Source organism: Octodon degus, unplaced genomic scaffold (assembly GCF_000260255.1).
Source record: "Octodon degus isolate 3935 unplaced genomic scaffold, OctDeg1.0 scaffold00022, whole genome shotgun sequence".
In the NCBI taxonomy this organism is placed as follows: domain Eukaryota; kingdom Metazoa; phylum Chordata; class Mammalia; order Rodentia; family Octodontidae; genus Octodon; species Octodon degus.
In genome coordinates this window covers 8,349,403-8,361,667 of record NW_004524598.1, presented here as the reverse complement: position 1 = coordinate 8,361,667, position 12,265 = coordinate 8,349,403, and the positions used below count along the sequence as shown (strand labels likewise).

The 12,265-nt window shown below is 44.2% G+C and overlaps 1 protein-coding gene across 1 annotated transcript in view; it reads right to left on the bottom strand.

The window, feature by feature from the left end:
* Positions 1 to 1,019: 1,019 nt before the first annotated feature.
* The window catches only part of Bach2 (BTB domain and CNC homolog 2), a 417,100-nt gene continuing 405,854 nt past the window's right edge, over positions 1,020 to 12,265 (bottom strand). Inside the window, exon 7 of the mRNA XM_023711913.1 lies at positions 1,020 to 7,307. Coding sequence (XP_023567681.1) covers positions 6,825 to 7,307 — 483 coding nt within the window. The 3' untranslated portion in view covers positions 1,020 to 6,824. The remainder of the gene's footprint in view (positions 7,308 to 12,265) is intronic.

The window sequence follows — 12,265 nt, the reverse complement described above, 5'->3', positions numbered from 1 at the left end:
TAATAGATAGGACATGAGAAATGATATGGAATTTCAAAAAACAAGATGATAAGAATTCAACAGTAGTTGTTACACTGCAGTTGTCTTCAGAGTAGTTTCTCAGATCAATTTGCTGATTCTTGATGGTATTTGATGTACAATTGGTCTACCCAAGTACAATTCTAAACTTCTGTTCTCACAATTTATTGCATCTTGATGTTGGTTTAATGCCCTTGTCACCACTCACTTTTATTTTTATTTTTTGAGTTAGATCTTAATTTTGCTGGCCAAGCAGGCCTTGAACTCCTGGGCTCAAACAGTCCTCTTGCTGCAGCCTCCTGAGTGTCTAGGACTACAGCTGTGCTCCTACCATTTTTTTCCCAAAGGTAAAATTTTACATGGGTGTCATACAATATGAAAACTAGAAAATTTGGTCTAAGGCCCCTAACCTATTCTCATAGGCACTAGAAATTCAGAGTTTAGAAGTTGCATTAGCATCATCAAGTTTTAAAGATATCTAAACAGAAGGGCCAGCCAAATAGCTCAGCAGATTAAAGTGCCTATAAGCAAGCGCAGGGGCTGGGGGTTCGATCCCTGGGCCTAAAGTCCTGGCCCCGTCCCTGGGGTGCGCTGAGACAGCAATTGAGACTGGGCATGGTGGTATGTGCCTATAATCCCAGCTCTTGGGAGGCTGTAAACAGGCAGATCACTATGAGTCTGATCTAGTAGTGAGATCCTGAACATCCTGTAGACCCACCATAAAATACAAAAAAAAAAAAAAAAAAAAAAAGATTTCTAAATAGATTAATCAGGTACCAAGGTAAGGTTCCAAACTAGAGGAATTAAAATGGCCTCTTGAGGAAAAGTTTTTTTTTTTTTTTTCCGGAACCGGGGATTGAACTCAGGCCCTTGCGCTTTCCAGGGAAGCACTTACTCCACTAAGCCATCTCCCTGGCCCAGGAAAAGTTTTTTTGAGGCTTCACTTTCCATTCTGAAATTCAGTGATCAGAGGATCAGAGGCAAAGAAAATCAATTTACAATGCATAATGATATGTCTTTATTTCATCAACAGAAATGGTGTCTAGACAAAATTCAGTTAACACTAGCAATTCAACTGAGTGAAAATTTTTTGCACAATAGTGTATTTACAATGAATAAATGAAGTTTCATTAGTTCATAGCAATGCCTTTTTTCCCCCAAAAAGGTAAAAATTCTTAGTTACAGAGAGTAAGCATTAACAGCCATTTCATCTTTACAATAAAAACCACAAGAAAAACCACAATCACTTAGAAAAAAAAAAAAAAAGGACAAGCCTAAGAACTAGTACAATAAAATGATGCATTGAATTAAGTTACATTAATCGCATAGAATCTGTGTAAAAAGTATGTAGAAAAACACCTGATGTAACCTGTTACAGTCGTTGACCAGTTATGAGAGGTACAGAGGGTTATACAGGTAGATATGTGTGGAAACTGTCCGTATTGTTCAACCTGGGGAGGAAGAGAAGAGGGGCTGCAGCCCCTTGCATACACCGAGAAGACCCTGTTTTGAATATGGCCTCTGGAGTTTGTAAGGCATATATTAGAGGTGCACTTGGATTAGACTGGTTCTGGAACAAATTCTCTCAGGCCCTCTTGCCTTGATGGCTCACTGTGCCTAACAAGCACCCGAAGCTCCCAAACGCATTTGCAGTCTTCCTGACAGCTCACTAGAAGTGCCAGGTTCTTGTAGAGTATGAACGCTCATCCCAGCGTGTGCGTGCCCAAATGCTTCATTGGGACTCAAGTGGTTGCCACCCTTCTGCCTCCAGACACGTTTTGGTAGAAGACTCAACATGGATCTGTAGGAAAACCCCTCTTTGTCCAAGTCTCTTTCCTCTTTCCTGATAAGCACATCCGATTATCCCCATGGGAGCATTTGGCACTGAATGCAAAGTCCACCTGAAATGGTCTCGGTGCACGTCTGCTTTTGTAAGGGCCGCTGTTTCTATCTGAGGTCAAAAAAACTGGAATGAAAATGAAAGTCCGAGCTGTTTATCCATTGCTTGTTTGTAAATGTACACACATCACGTCACAACATTAAATCAAAGCTACAAAAATTGGCCTCTGCAACCAAGCAGGTATTCCTCACAACATGGCAGAATCATTTTCATGTTACAATTAAAATGCACCGATAGTCACTGATATAAATATTATCTCCCAGGGTGGAGTATAGGAAAATACTATACAATTACTTTTCTTTGCAAGTAATGATTTTGCGCTGTCAGTTAAATAATTTATTCTTGATCTGCCACAATAAGTCTTTTCTATGTACAAATACCATTTGCACGTGCTATGTGTACAAATATATTCTATTCTATAGCACCAGTCTCTGATGCTTGTGTCATGAGATGGCTCGGGCAGTGTTCTAAACATACACCTTAGACACAAAATGCCTCCATGCACGCAGACTTCATGAATACCAACTGCACACAGGGCGCTGCATTGTGCACTGACTTTCAAGAAGTTGAACCTACAACAAAATCTTCAATTTGGGGAAGAAATACTAAGTCTTGACATGAAGAACTTTATTCTTGGAAAAAAATTCTTGTTCTTCTATTTTCAGTGGTTTAAGGAAATACTTGATTCTTGCTCCATTCCAGATTTGAAATTCCTCCTAAACTGTGAGCACCTGTAAGCAACAGTGAAGCAGTTTGAAGTAATTTATAAAACAACTTAGGGTTCAAGTGGGGTGTAATGTATAGAGAAGTGGAGCCAAATAGGGATTTGCAAAAGGTTTGCAGGATTCTATTCATCCTGAGACGCTTATGCTATTATAGGATGTGGAGCAGCTTTCTGGGGCATGACATTGAGGTTTCTTAAAAGGGCTGTACTTTAAAATACTTCTTTTTTCTTTAATGGCAATCACAAAATGCTGAAAGAGAGTGTAGGTAGGTTTTAGTCAGTTCTGGTCCTCAAGCTCCTTTTTAAGAAGTGGCAGCTAGCATACTAAGTCATTAGCCTTTTTCTGTTTTTACTTCCTTGGAAAAGCAATACAAGGATTACATCCCAAATTATAGTGCATCTTAAAAAAGCAGCATACCTTTAGAAAGACAGTCAATAAATTACTTGTACAACATACACAATAACATCTTATACGACAGCATCACCTCTGACGCCTGAGTCATTCATAGAGAACCCGGAGGAGAAGTAGCAGGATGGCCTAGCAGCTTTGCCAGCTTTTTATGGTTTTTGTAACTGCTTTGTTCCAGAATCAGTATGTAATGGAGTTTGATTTTATTCAAGGCACCCCCAGATAACGCAGAGAAGCAAACACATACAGCAAAGCACTCGCCTGCCTGCAGCCTGACGATGTGAATGAAGGGAGGTTGTCTGGAGACACAGATGGGACAAAGGTGGACCCAGGGGAGGACCAGGTTGAGGTGGGCTATTACTTAGGGTCAGGATTTCCTGCACTGGCCTGGTCCAGCAACCCAGTCCTGTCCCAGCCACTTGGAGACCCACCCAAGCTGTCAGAGTGATTCTCCTGAACAGCCCACGACCTCAATGCCCTTTATTTCTTGTTCTTCATTTGCTTTTCCTCTTTACAAAAGTCATGAGGTTGCCAGTTGTGATGGTACACCCCTGTCAGCCCAGTACTGGGAGGCTGAGGCAGGAGCATCACCATGAGTTTGAAGACAGCCTAGGCTACTTAGTGAGTTCAAAGCTGGCCTAGTTTACCTAGCAAGACCAATCTTGAAGCCCCCTCCCCCCAAGGCCTGAGGTTGACTAGGAGATCCCAGGGAAAAGAGATAGAATGAGTTTTTTTAAATTCCACTTGAGGCAATTTGCATTCTGGTCCCCAGCAAGTCCTCCTTTGAATCAGCTCAGAAGTCACTTTGACAAGCAGTGATTCGGAATAGTAAAAGACATAGAGATGTCATATGAACAATTACACAAAGCCAGTCACTGTTCCTGGTGAATAATGAATGAAAGAATTGGTTGAAAATATCTAAGAAACAGAATCACAGCCTTTAGAGCAATTAGGAAAAAAAAAAAGTCAGTTCCCATGGCGGAGGTTGGATGGAAAAGGAAAGAAAAGCAAGGTAGAGGCTTGTAGGATGAAAAAGGGGCTAGGTTAGGGTGGGGAGAACTGAAGAGACTCCCCTCCCCTCCTGGAAAGGGCTGCCACACAGGTCCAGGCTGCAGAACAACAGAAATTTGGGGAACCGATGGAATGCAGTCAAGACTACCAGCTGCACATGACTTAGGACCAGGAAAAATCAAGCCAAGAAGCTGGCCTGCACCTGGCTATGATACAAGCAGAAAACATTCCTTTTTTTTTTTTTTTTTAAAAGAAGAGGAGAGGTCACTCAAGAAGGCAACAAGAGAGTTAGAGAACAAAATACTGTCTGCTGACTCCTCCACCATACCACACACCTGGGAGGTATCACATGATTCACACTGAGTTAAAATTCTAGTTGTCACCAGTTTTCCACAAAGGCAAACCTTCTTGGTGAAGCACAGAATGGTTCTACTAGGCTAAGAATTCCCAAAACTGTAACGAAAACAGTGGCTCCAACATAGAGCCTCATCACAACCCGTCTCTGACAAGCACACACCTACATCCACACAAGGAAAAAACAGAAACCCAGAGGCAGGTTTTAGAAGTGAAACTATTTTAAAAGAAAAGCCTTTTTTCCCCTCATCCTACTGCATGAACCAACAAACTTCTGGCATTCATACATATCTAAAGACTTACTGCTAATATTTGTACAGAAAAAAGTTAATACTAAAACATATGTTACTATGATTTCACTTTTTGCCTACTAATCATATACTAAATTTTCCATTTACATGCAGCTTTAATATTGTCCAAACAATGGCACAAATAAAGAAACAAAGTCAACCATCTATTCCCCACTGCCCACCACCCCAGCCCCACATCAAACTGTTCCGGGCTCTCTTGCTCAGCCAGGTGGGAGTGGCCCTTGGGCTGCTCCTCAAGAGGAGATGGGGACCACAGGAAGGAGGGAGCTGATTCCTCCTCCTGTGACACACCTTCCTGTAAACATGGCCAAGGGCCACAACAACAACCTGAGAGCCCAGGGAAGCTGCTCTCTCCGGGTTGCAAGCCAACCCCTTTTGCAGCAAGAGAAGAAAATTATTGTCAGGTGAGGGTAAGAGTGCATGCGTGCGTGTGTGTCTGTTTGTCTGTCTATGTCTGTATCCTTGTGTCTCTGTGTGAAGAGGGTAGCGAGGGGCTTCTGAAGATATCTTGTTCAAAGCCTCCTGATGAAGCTGGCTTCAGGCAAGAGACCTGCAGAAAAACCTCAGAGCAAGTGAAGAAAAGGAGAATGAGATGGGTTCGTCTGTGTCAGGGAGGGATCTCACGCTTGAATCTTCCCTGCTCTCTCATACTCTCAATGAGCTGCATTATCCTAAAGCTGCCATGGAAAGGCAGGACCTTTGGGCTGCGACTCAAGTCCCTTCAGGTGAAGTGTCCTGGGAGGTCAGCCCTGCGCAGGACAGCGGGGTTCAGCCACGGTCAGCCCTGTCCTTTAAAGAAGGCCTACTGAGTTCTACTTCTAAGAGCAGGCTGAGGCCTGATAAAGGAAGAAAATGAATGGGATGTTCTCCCTGGGTGAGAAACCAGTTCTACCTTGATTTCTAGGAGCCGATGCCTGAAAGGTTCTGGTACAAAATCAGATTCCTGCTGTTCTGATGCGCTTCTGAACAAGGTGTCCAAACTCTCTCCCCACTTAGAAATCTGAGCATCCAGCAGTTCTGAACTCTGTCTGCAGTTACACTCACTTAGGGAAAGGTGGGGAGGAGGTGAAATGTAAAACTATTCCAGCAGATTATTGTCTACACATCCTAGGATGAATTCATTATTTGGCAAGATTGTTTTTCCTACATAATTATCACCTGAGTGCTTTTTAATTAGCTAAAATGTTTTACTTCTTTAACTAAAAGCAAAGAAATACAGTATACTTGAGTTATATGAAGATACAACTTCATTTAAGAAAATAAGCTTGACTCAAACTCAGTGCAAGTGGCAAAGTTGACCATTACTGTACAGTATCTGTAAGGAAAAAAAAACACAAACAGACAAAAAAACAATCCCACAACGCTCATACCACACCATTTGGTGGTGCCCAAGCCAAACCAAACAAACAGAAAAAAAGTCTAAAATAAAATCTTGAAAAAAGTGTCCAACACTGAATTTTGTCCATAAATAAGCACAAATTTAAATTGAAGCAAGAAAAACCATGTTAACAGTTACCAAATTAGTTCGAGCATCAGAGACAAAAGAAGAGAGGAATGTCGGAACCTGCTTATAAATGAGAAATGAAGTTTCCAGTTTTAGAGTGAGAAAACTGAGGCATGCAGGACTTTTGCATATGGATATATATATATTTTATATATATTATATATAATATGTACAGTCTAGCTATAAAACTTTGATGTGTATAGAAGCTGTCTTCAATGAAAAAAATTGAACATTCAGAAGAAATTCCTGAGATAGGGTTTGTGACATGGGCCACTGAGAAAAAAAATCCGTGGTTGGGTCCTAGAGGTGTTGTAGTCTATCCCTGTGAAGACTGAAATTAACCCACAGACAGACAGTGTCGGCACTGTTGTCTTCCTTGCCTGAGCAAGGGGTAGCACCATTGTGAAGGTAACTATCTATCACTCCTGCTTGAAGAGAGGAGGGACTATGTCAGGACATATTGCTGCTGAGACTGCTGTAGTGTGCACCAGTTCCTTCTCGGTTCTTCGAGACAACAGGGGAACAGCGCCACGGGCTGACTGAAGAACGCCTGGATGGGAGAGGTGTGGAGCCTGGGAGGCAGATCTGGGTCACTAGGTATAATCTTTCCTGGGTTGCTCGTCAGTTGTACACTTATCAGTCATCTCTTGGCAGAAGTCTACGGTCACTGATTGGCTTCTGGGTTCAAGAGGCGGGCCTCGCTCCGGGAAGGTTCCTTGGTCAGTCCCTTCCAACCTCCTCCCAGAGGTACAATTCTCAGAGGTGCTGCTGGGTACCCAGGGGGTCCCTGGGGGCGCTGCACCTGGCTCCAAGCAGCAGGGCACATTTTCCCCCACTGCGCACTGGGAGGCGGTGATGTTCTGCTCTACACTCAGTGGAGTGGGGTTAACACTGGAGGCTCCGGGGAGATCCATGGGGATGAGGACGGGGCAGTATCGATGCAGGGCCTGGATCTGCTCTGGGCTCTGGATGTCTCGGCAGACTTCCTGGGAGAGGCAGGAGAAGTTGTCCAGCAGTTCCCCCATGCACGCTTTCAGCTGATTCCTCTCGGACAATAGTTTCTCTTTCTCACACACCTGGACGATACAGTAAAAAAAGAAAAAAAGAAAAGGAAAAAAAGTCTTGGTCAAGCCAGAATTGGAACACACAAGATCTTGTTTCTGAGGGTTTTCCAAGCCTTGTTTGTGTACATCCTATTATAAGGTGACTTATGGATGACTAGTTCAGGATCTCGACACTTAAACTATACATATGTCCAGGGCACCGGGACACACTTCCGCCGTGTCTCCTCACAGAGCAGCTCATCCAGATGTGCGCCAACACTGACCCATTACCAGGACATCGCCTTGTCCCACTCGGAGGCCTGAGCAAGCAATCAGCAGTCCCCACTGTGAGTAAACTGCAGGGAGTCAGTGTTCCAGTTTCATTTCAAACCTTCTAGTTGAAAGTCTCCCCGAGTATTAGTTCTGAGGTGCTAAGGTGCACTGATTCCAATTGTCTGACATTCTGGAAAAGTAAAAACTATGGGGGCTGTAGAAAGATCAATGGTTCATAGGGGTAAGGAGGGAGGCAGGGATGGATAAGGGCAGCATAGAGGGCTGTAGGCCAAGGAATCGAGTCTGCACAATGGTGGGTGTGTGTCACTATGCATTTGTCCAAACCCACTGACTGCACAACTTTATGCACAATCTAACATAAGGTAGGGACTCTCGGAGGAGCGATGTGTCCATAGAGGCTCATCCCCTATAGCAGAGGTACCTGGACATGCTGCTAGGGGAGGCTGTGGGAGTACAGGATCAGGGCACATGTAGGAACCCTGCATCTCATCCAGATTTTCTGTGGCTCCAAAGTTACCCTGAAGAAGTCAGTGTACCTAAAAACAAATATCAGGGACTTTTTATTTTTCTTCTGTGTGTGGTACCATGGATTGAACTCCGGACTTTGTGCTTGTAAGGCAAGCACTTAGGCCACTGAGCGACCGCCCCAGCCCGTGGGACTGTTAATAATTTCATATGGTTCAATGCAACCTTAGCAGGCTCTCTACGCCTTAGAGCACGGCAGAGTGAATGCAACTCATTCTCTGGAGGTGCTGGGGAGCGAGCAGGGGAGAAGCTGCATGGAGCCCTGAGACACTTTCTCCCAGAACAAGATCCTACATATGTCCCTGTGTTACTCAATTGCATCGTCCATCAGAGAGGTGAATTTAGTACCAGCAAGGAGACTGATTAAGGTTTATCATCAACATTTGTGTAAGGAACAGGAGCAGAGAAGGCTCCCTGAAGTACACATGAGGATGAGGCAGAGGAAGAAACTCTCGTGGGAAGTAGGGGGAGGGAGGGCTGGCCAGGGCTCTGCATAGTGGGCAGGAAGGACACCCAGACTGTGTGAGCGGGGAGAGAAGAGTGGGCCCCGGCATGGGAGCGCGCGTGCTGTAACACGACTGCAATCTGGCAGGCAGCGTGGGCATGTGTGTTGGAGAGAGATTTACACGAGGAAAGGGCACCTGCTAAAATATTTATGAATTTATCAAGAAAACATGTTTTAAAAATGAAAAATAAACAGATGCACAAGTGCAACTTGAGAGAAATACATTATGCGAGTTTGCAGTAGCAGAGGGGTGGGTGTGTGAGGCTGAGGGGGGAGGAGGCGAGCACGGGGCCTGGGATGGTGCAGGGTGAGGCGTGGCGGGGCAGCGCTGTCCTGCCCACCTGTGGCATGCTGGCCAAGAGCCCAGGCAAATGGGCACATCGCCTCGAATGTAGGGTAGTGGATGACACAAAACAGCCTAGGAAGCCTTTTGGGGAAGAAGTCTCAGAAATGAGGATGTGCAGCCTGGCTCTTTTTTCTTGGAGCCTAGAAATCTTTGGGAGGTGGGTTATCTTCTGTACTCCAGGAGAAGTCTCACTCTCAGTTCTGCTGGATTATCTTGGACAAGGCTCTGACCCTTACTAACCTGGGAAAAATGTCCAAGGCCACTCCCTAGGAGGAAGCGGGGAAGATGCCATATGTGACAGTGCTTTGGCTCTCTCTATAGAAAGGCCAGTAGAAGTCACAGATTGGCTAAAAGGATGACACTCTAATCAAGTTTGTGTACCACGGAGCACTGGAAGCTTTCATTCTGCCCTGAGGCACAGCATAGTATTTGAGGGGTTGGCAGAAAGTGAATAGAGACTACGAGATGTCTTTTGGGTATTTCAGCTGAACACTAGTAAACTGCTTCAGTTATCCACTAGTGTATAGATTTTATAGTTTGTTCAGGATCACAACGTCACACCAAGCAGAATGCAGATTACTAAGGTCAGGCATTTCTTAAGTATAGGTAGAGTTAATTCTACCCCTGAAGAGAAACATTGAGCATAGTCACTGGACACACGCCTAGGACCCTGTAGGTTAATACTGGTGGGCTTGGTCACCCAGTGCGCCAGACTTTCAGATGACCTACGTTCACCAGCAGAACATCTTTTCTTTGTGTGGTTTAAGTTACATTTTGTGGTTATTAAAACATTGGGGCTGAGGATGTAGCTCAGTGGTGGAATGCTTGCCTGGCATATGTAAGGCCCTGGGTTTGATCCCAGCAGGGCAAATCAAGCAAGCAAGCAAACAGATTAGAAAAGAAACTTATAATTTCCTGACCCTCACTGTTAGAATTCCTAGTAAGCTCTAAGGCAACTGACATTCCCTGAAAGATGACCATTCCACTGCTGGAGACTCAGGGATGCTCACCACTATCCTTGTCCTTGAGGAGACTACAGTTTGGGACTGGGGGCTGAGGGCTGGTGACACAGACACTACTCAGATAATCCAAGACTGAATGATAAACTAGAGACCACATCTGGGTTCCGGGACAGAGGCCCAGCCTACCTGGGGCAGGAAAGGCAGGGAGAGGAGATAGGTGACTTGATTCTTTTTTTTTTTTTTTTTTTTTTTTTTTTTTTTTTTTTTTTTTTTTTTTTTATTTTTTTTTTAATTTTTTTTTATTTATTTGTTTGTGTGTGTGTGTGTGTGTGTGTGTGGCCAGCTCAGCCCACCAGGGGGCGGGGCTGGCTGGCATGTGGTGCTGGGGGATTGAACTGCGATCCCTGTGCTTTGCTAAGCTTGCTCTAAGTAGGTGCTTTAGACCACTGAGCCATCTCACCAGCCCCGTGACTTGATTCTTAAAGCACAAAAATACCAGAGAAGGGCAACAGCGAGACATGTCCAAAGCAGAAAGGAAACAGCACAGGCACAAATGCAAAAGCATGAACTATCAGGGGCTATTGGGTATTGCTGACACTTTGATTTTATTGGGGTCAAGTCCTAGGAAGTGAGTGGAAGGAAATACTTGCTACAGATTAGCTCAGAAATAGGGGCCGGGGAGATGGCTCAGTGGAATAAGCTCTTCCCTGGCAAGCGCAAGGGCCTGAGTTCAATCTCTGGTTCTGCAAAAAAAAAAAGAAAAGACAGGGTACATTTAAAAATGTTTAAAAGCTGGGGCTGGGAGATGGCTCAGGGGAGTAAGCACTTCCCTGGCAAGTGCAAGGGCCTGAGTTCAATCCCGGGTTCCACAAAAACAAAACAAAACAAACCCCCCAAACAAAAAAATTTAAAAAGTTGACACGTAATGATTGTATATATTCATGGGACACAATATGACAATTCAGTGTATGTAAATAACGTGTGAAGATCAAATCAGGCTAATCAACATTTCCATCTCCTTAGCCTCTTATTACTTCTTTGTGTTGGGAATCTTCAAATCTCTGTCTTTTAGTTCTTTATAAAATATATAACAAATCACCATGAGCTACAATGACTCTGCTGTGTTGGGGAACACTGCAGTTTATCCCTTCTATCTGACTCCTTGGTATTTGATATCCAACCTCTCTTAAGATATATCTTTCTTCAGAGCTTTGGTTTTTCTTTATGGATGATGAGAGTTACTGAACACAGGCAGATGTATCTTGCTTTGGGCCAAACAATTAAAAGCTCTGAACACCAGGGCTATCTCAATAGCATGTAACTCCTCCTTGTGCTTCTTGAACAGCTCATATTTGCTCGTAGATTCTTACCAGGGCAGCGGTGTCTTGCTATGAGCAAGGAATTTGCTGCACATAGTCTGAGGACTCAAACTTAGATCACCCATATTATCTGGCCTGTCCCTTCTTCAGTTTGTCATGGACTGGAGACGAGTTCCCCATATTTGGTGTGCAGAAAGGTCAAGCTTAATGAGGTTAAAGCTACCGCTGGGAACTAGAGGCTGCTTCATATTTACTTCCTTTAATTTAAGGATGACTTTCAAGGAAAAAGAGATACGTGTGGTGGGGGCTCATAACTCAACATGGGGGAGCTTGGGAAGGGATGGTGGCCACTTTAAGGGAGACCTACAAAATCAAGCACTCTCTCATACTGCAGAGTGTGCCAGGGCCTCATCTTGTCAAGCGGTTCCCTCCCTGTGGGCAGGTATTCTGTCTCTAATCTACATTCTTCCGCTGGGAGGCCAACAAAGCAGTGGCAAAAGCCCCACAACTTGGAGTCAGACACCTGGGCTTGCATTCACATTCTATGTATCCTGGAAAGATATTTAACCTCTTCACATCAAAGCTTGCTGCCCTTTAAGTGGGAATAAATCACTTCCTAGTTAAGGGGCTAAAGCGTAGATTAAATGTGATCATCCACAACAATAATTTAAGATGGAGCCTCAGGACAATGCCACTTCAGGGTTTTCAGTATTATCTTCCCCTAGTGACTGGGTAAGAGACAGGCAGGCACGGGAGACTACCAGAAGTAGTCTCCAAGAATACCTGGTATAAAGATGCATTTAATAAGCACCAGCTATTACTACATGTCAAATGAAAAAGCAAAAAGAACTAATTCTATATGGACGGCTGAAGAATATGACGTACATTTATACCCTTGCATATCCACACATGCCGCAGATACTATCTTGTGAGAAACTTTAAAAAGGGTGAACAGGGGCTGGAGAGATGGCTCAGTGGTCTAAAGCACCTACTTAGAACAAGCTTGGCAAAGCACAGGGACCGCGGTTCGATCCCCCAGC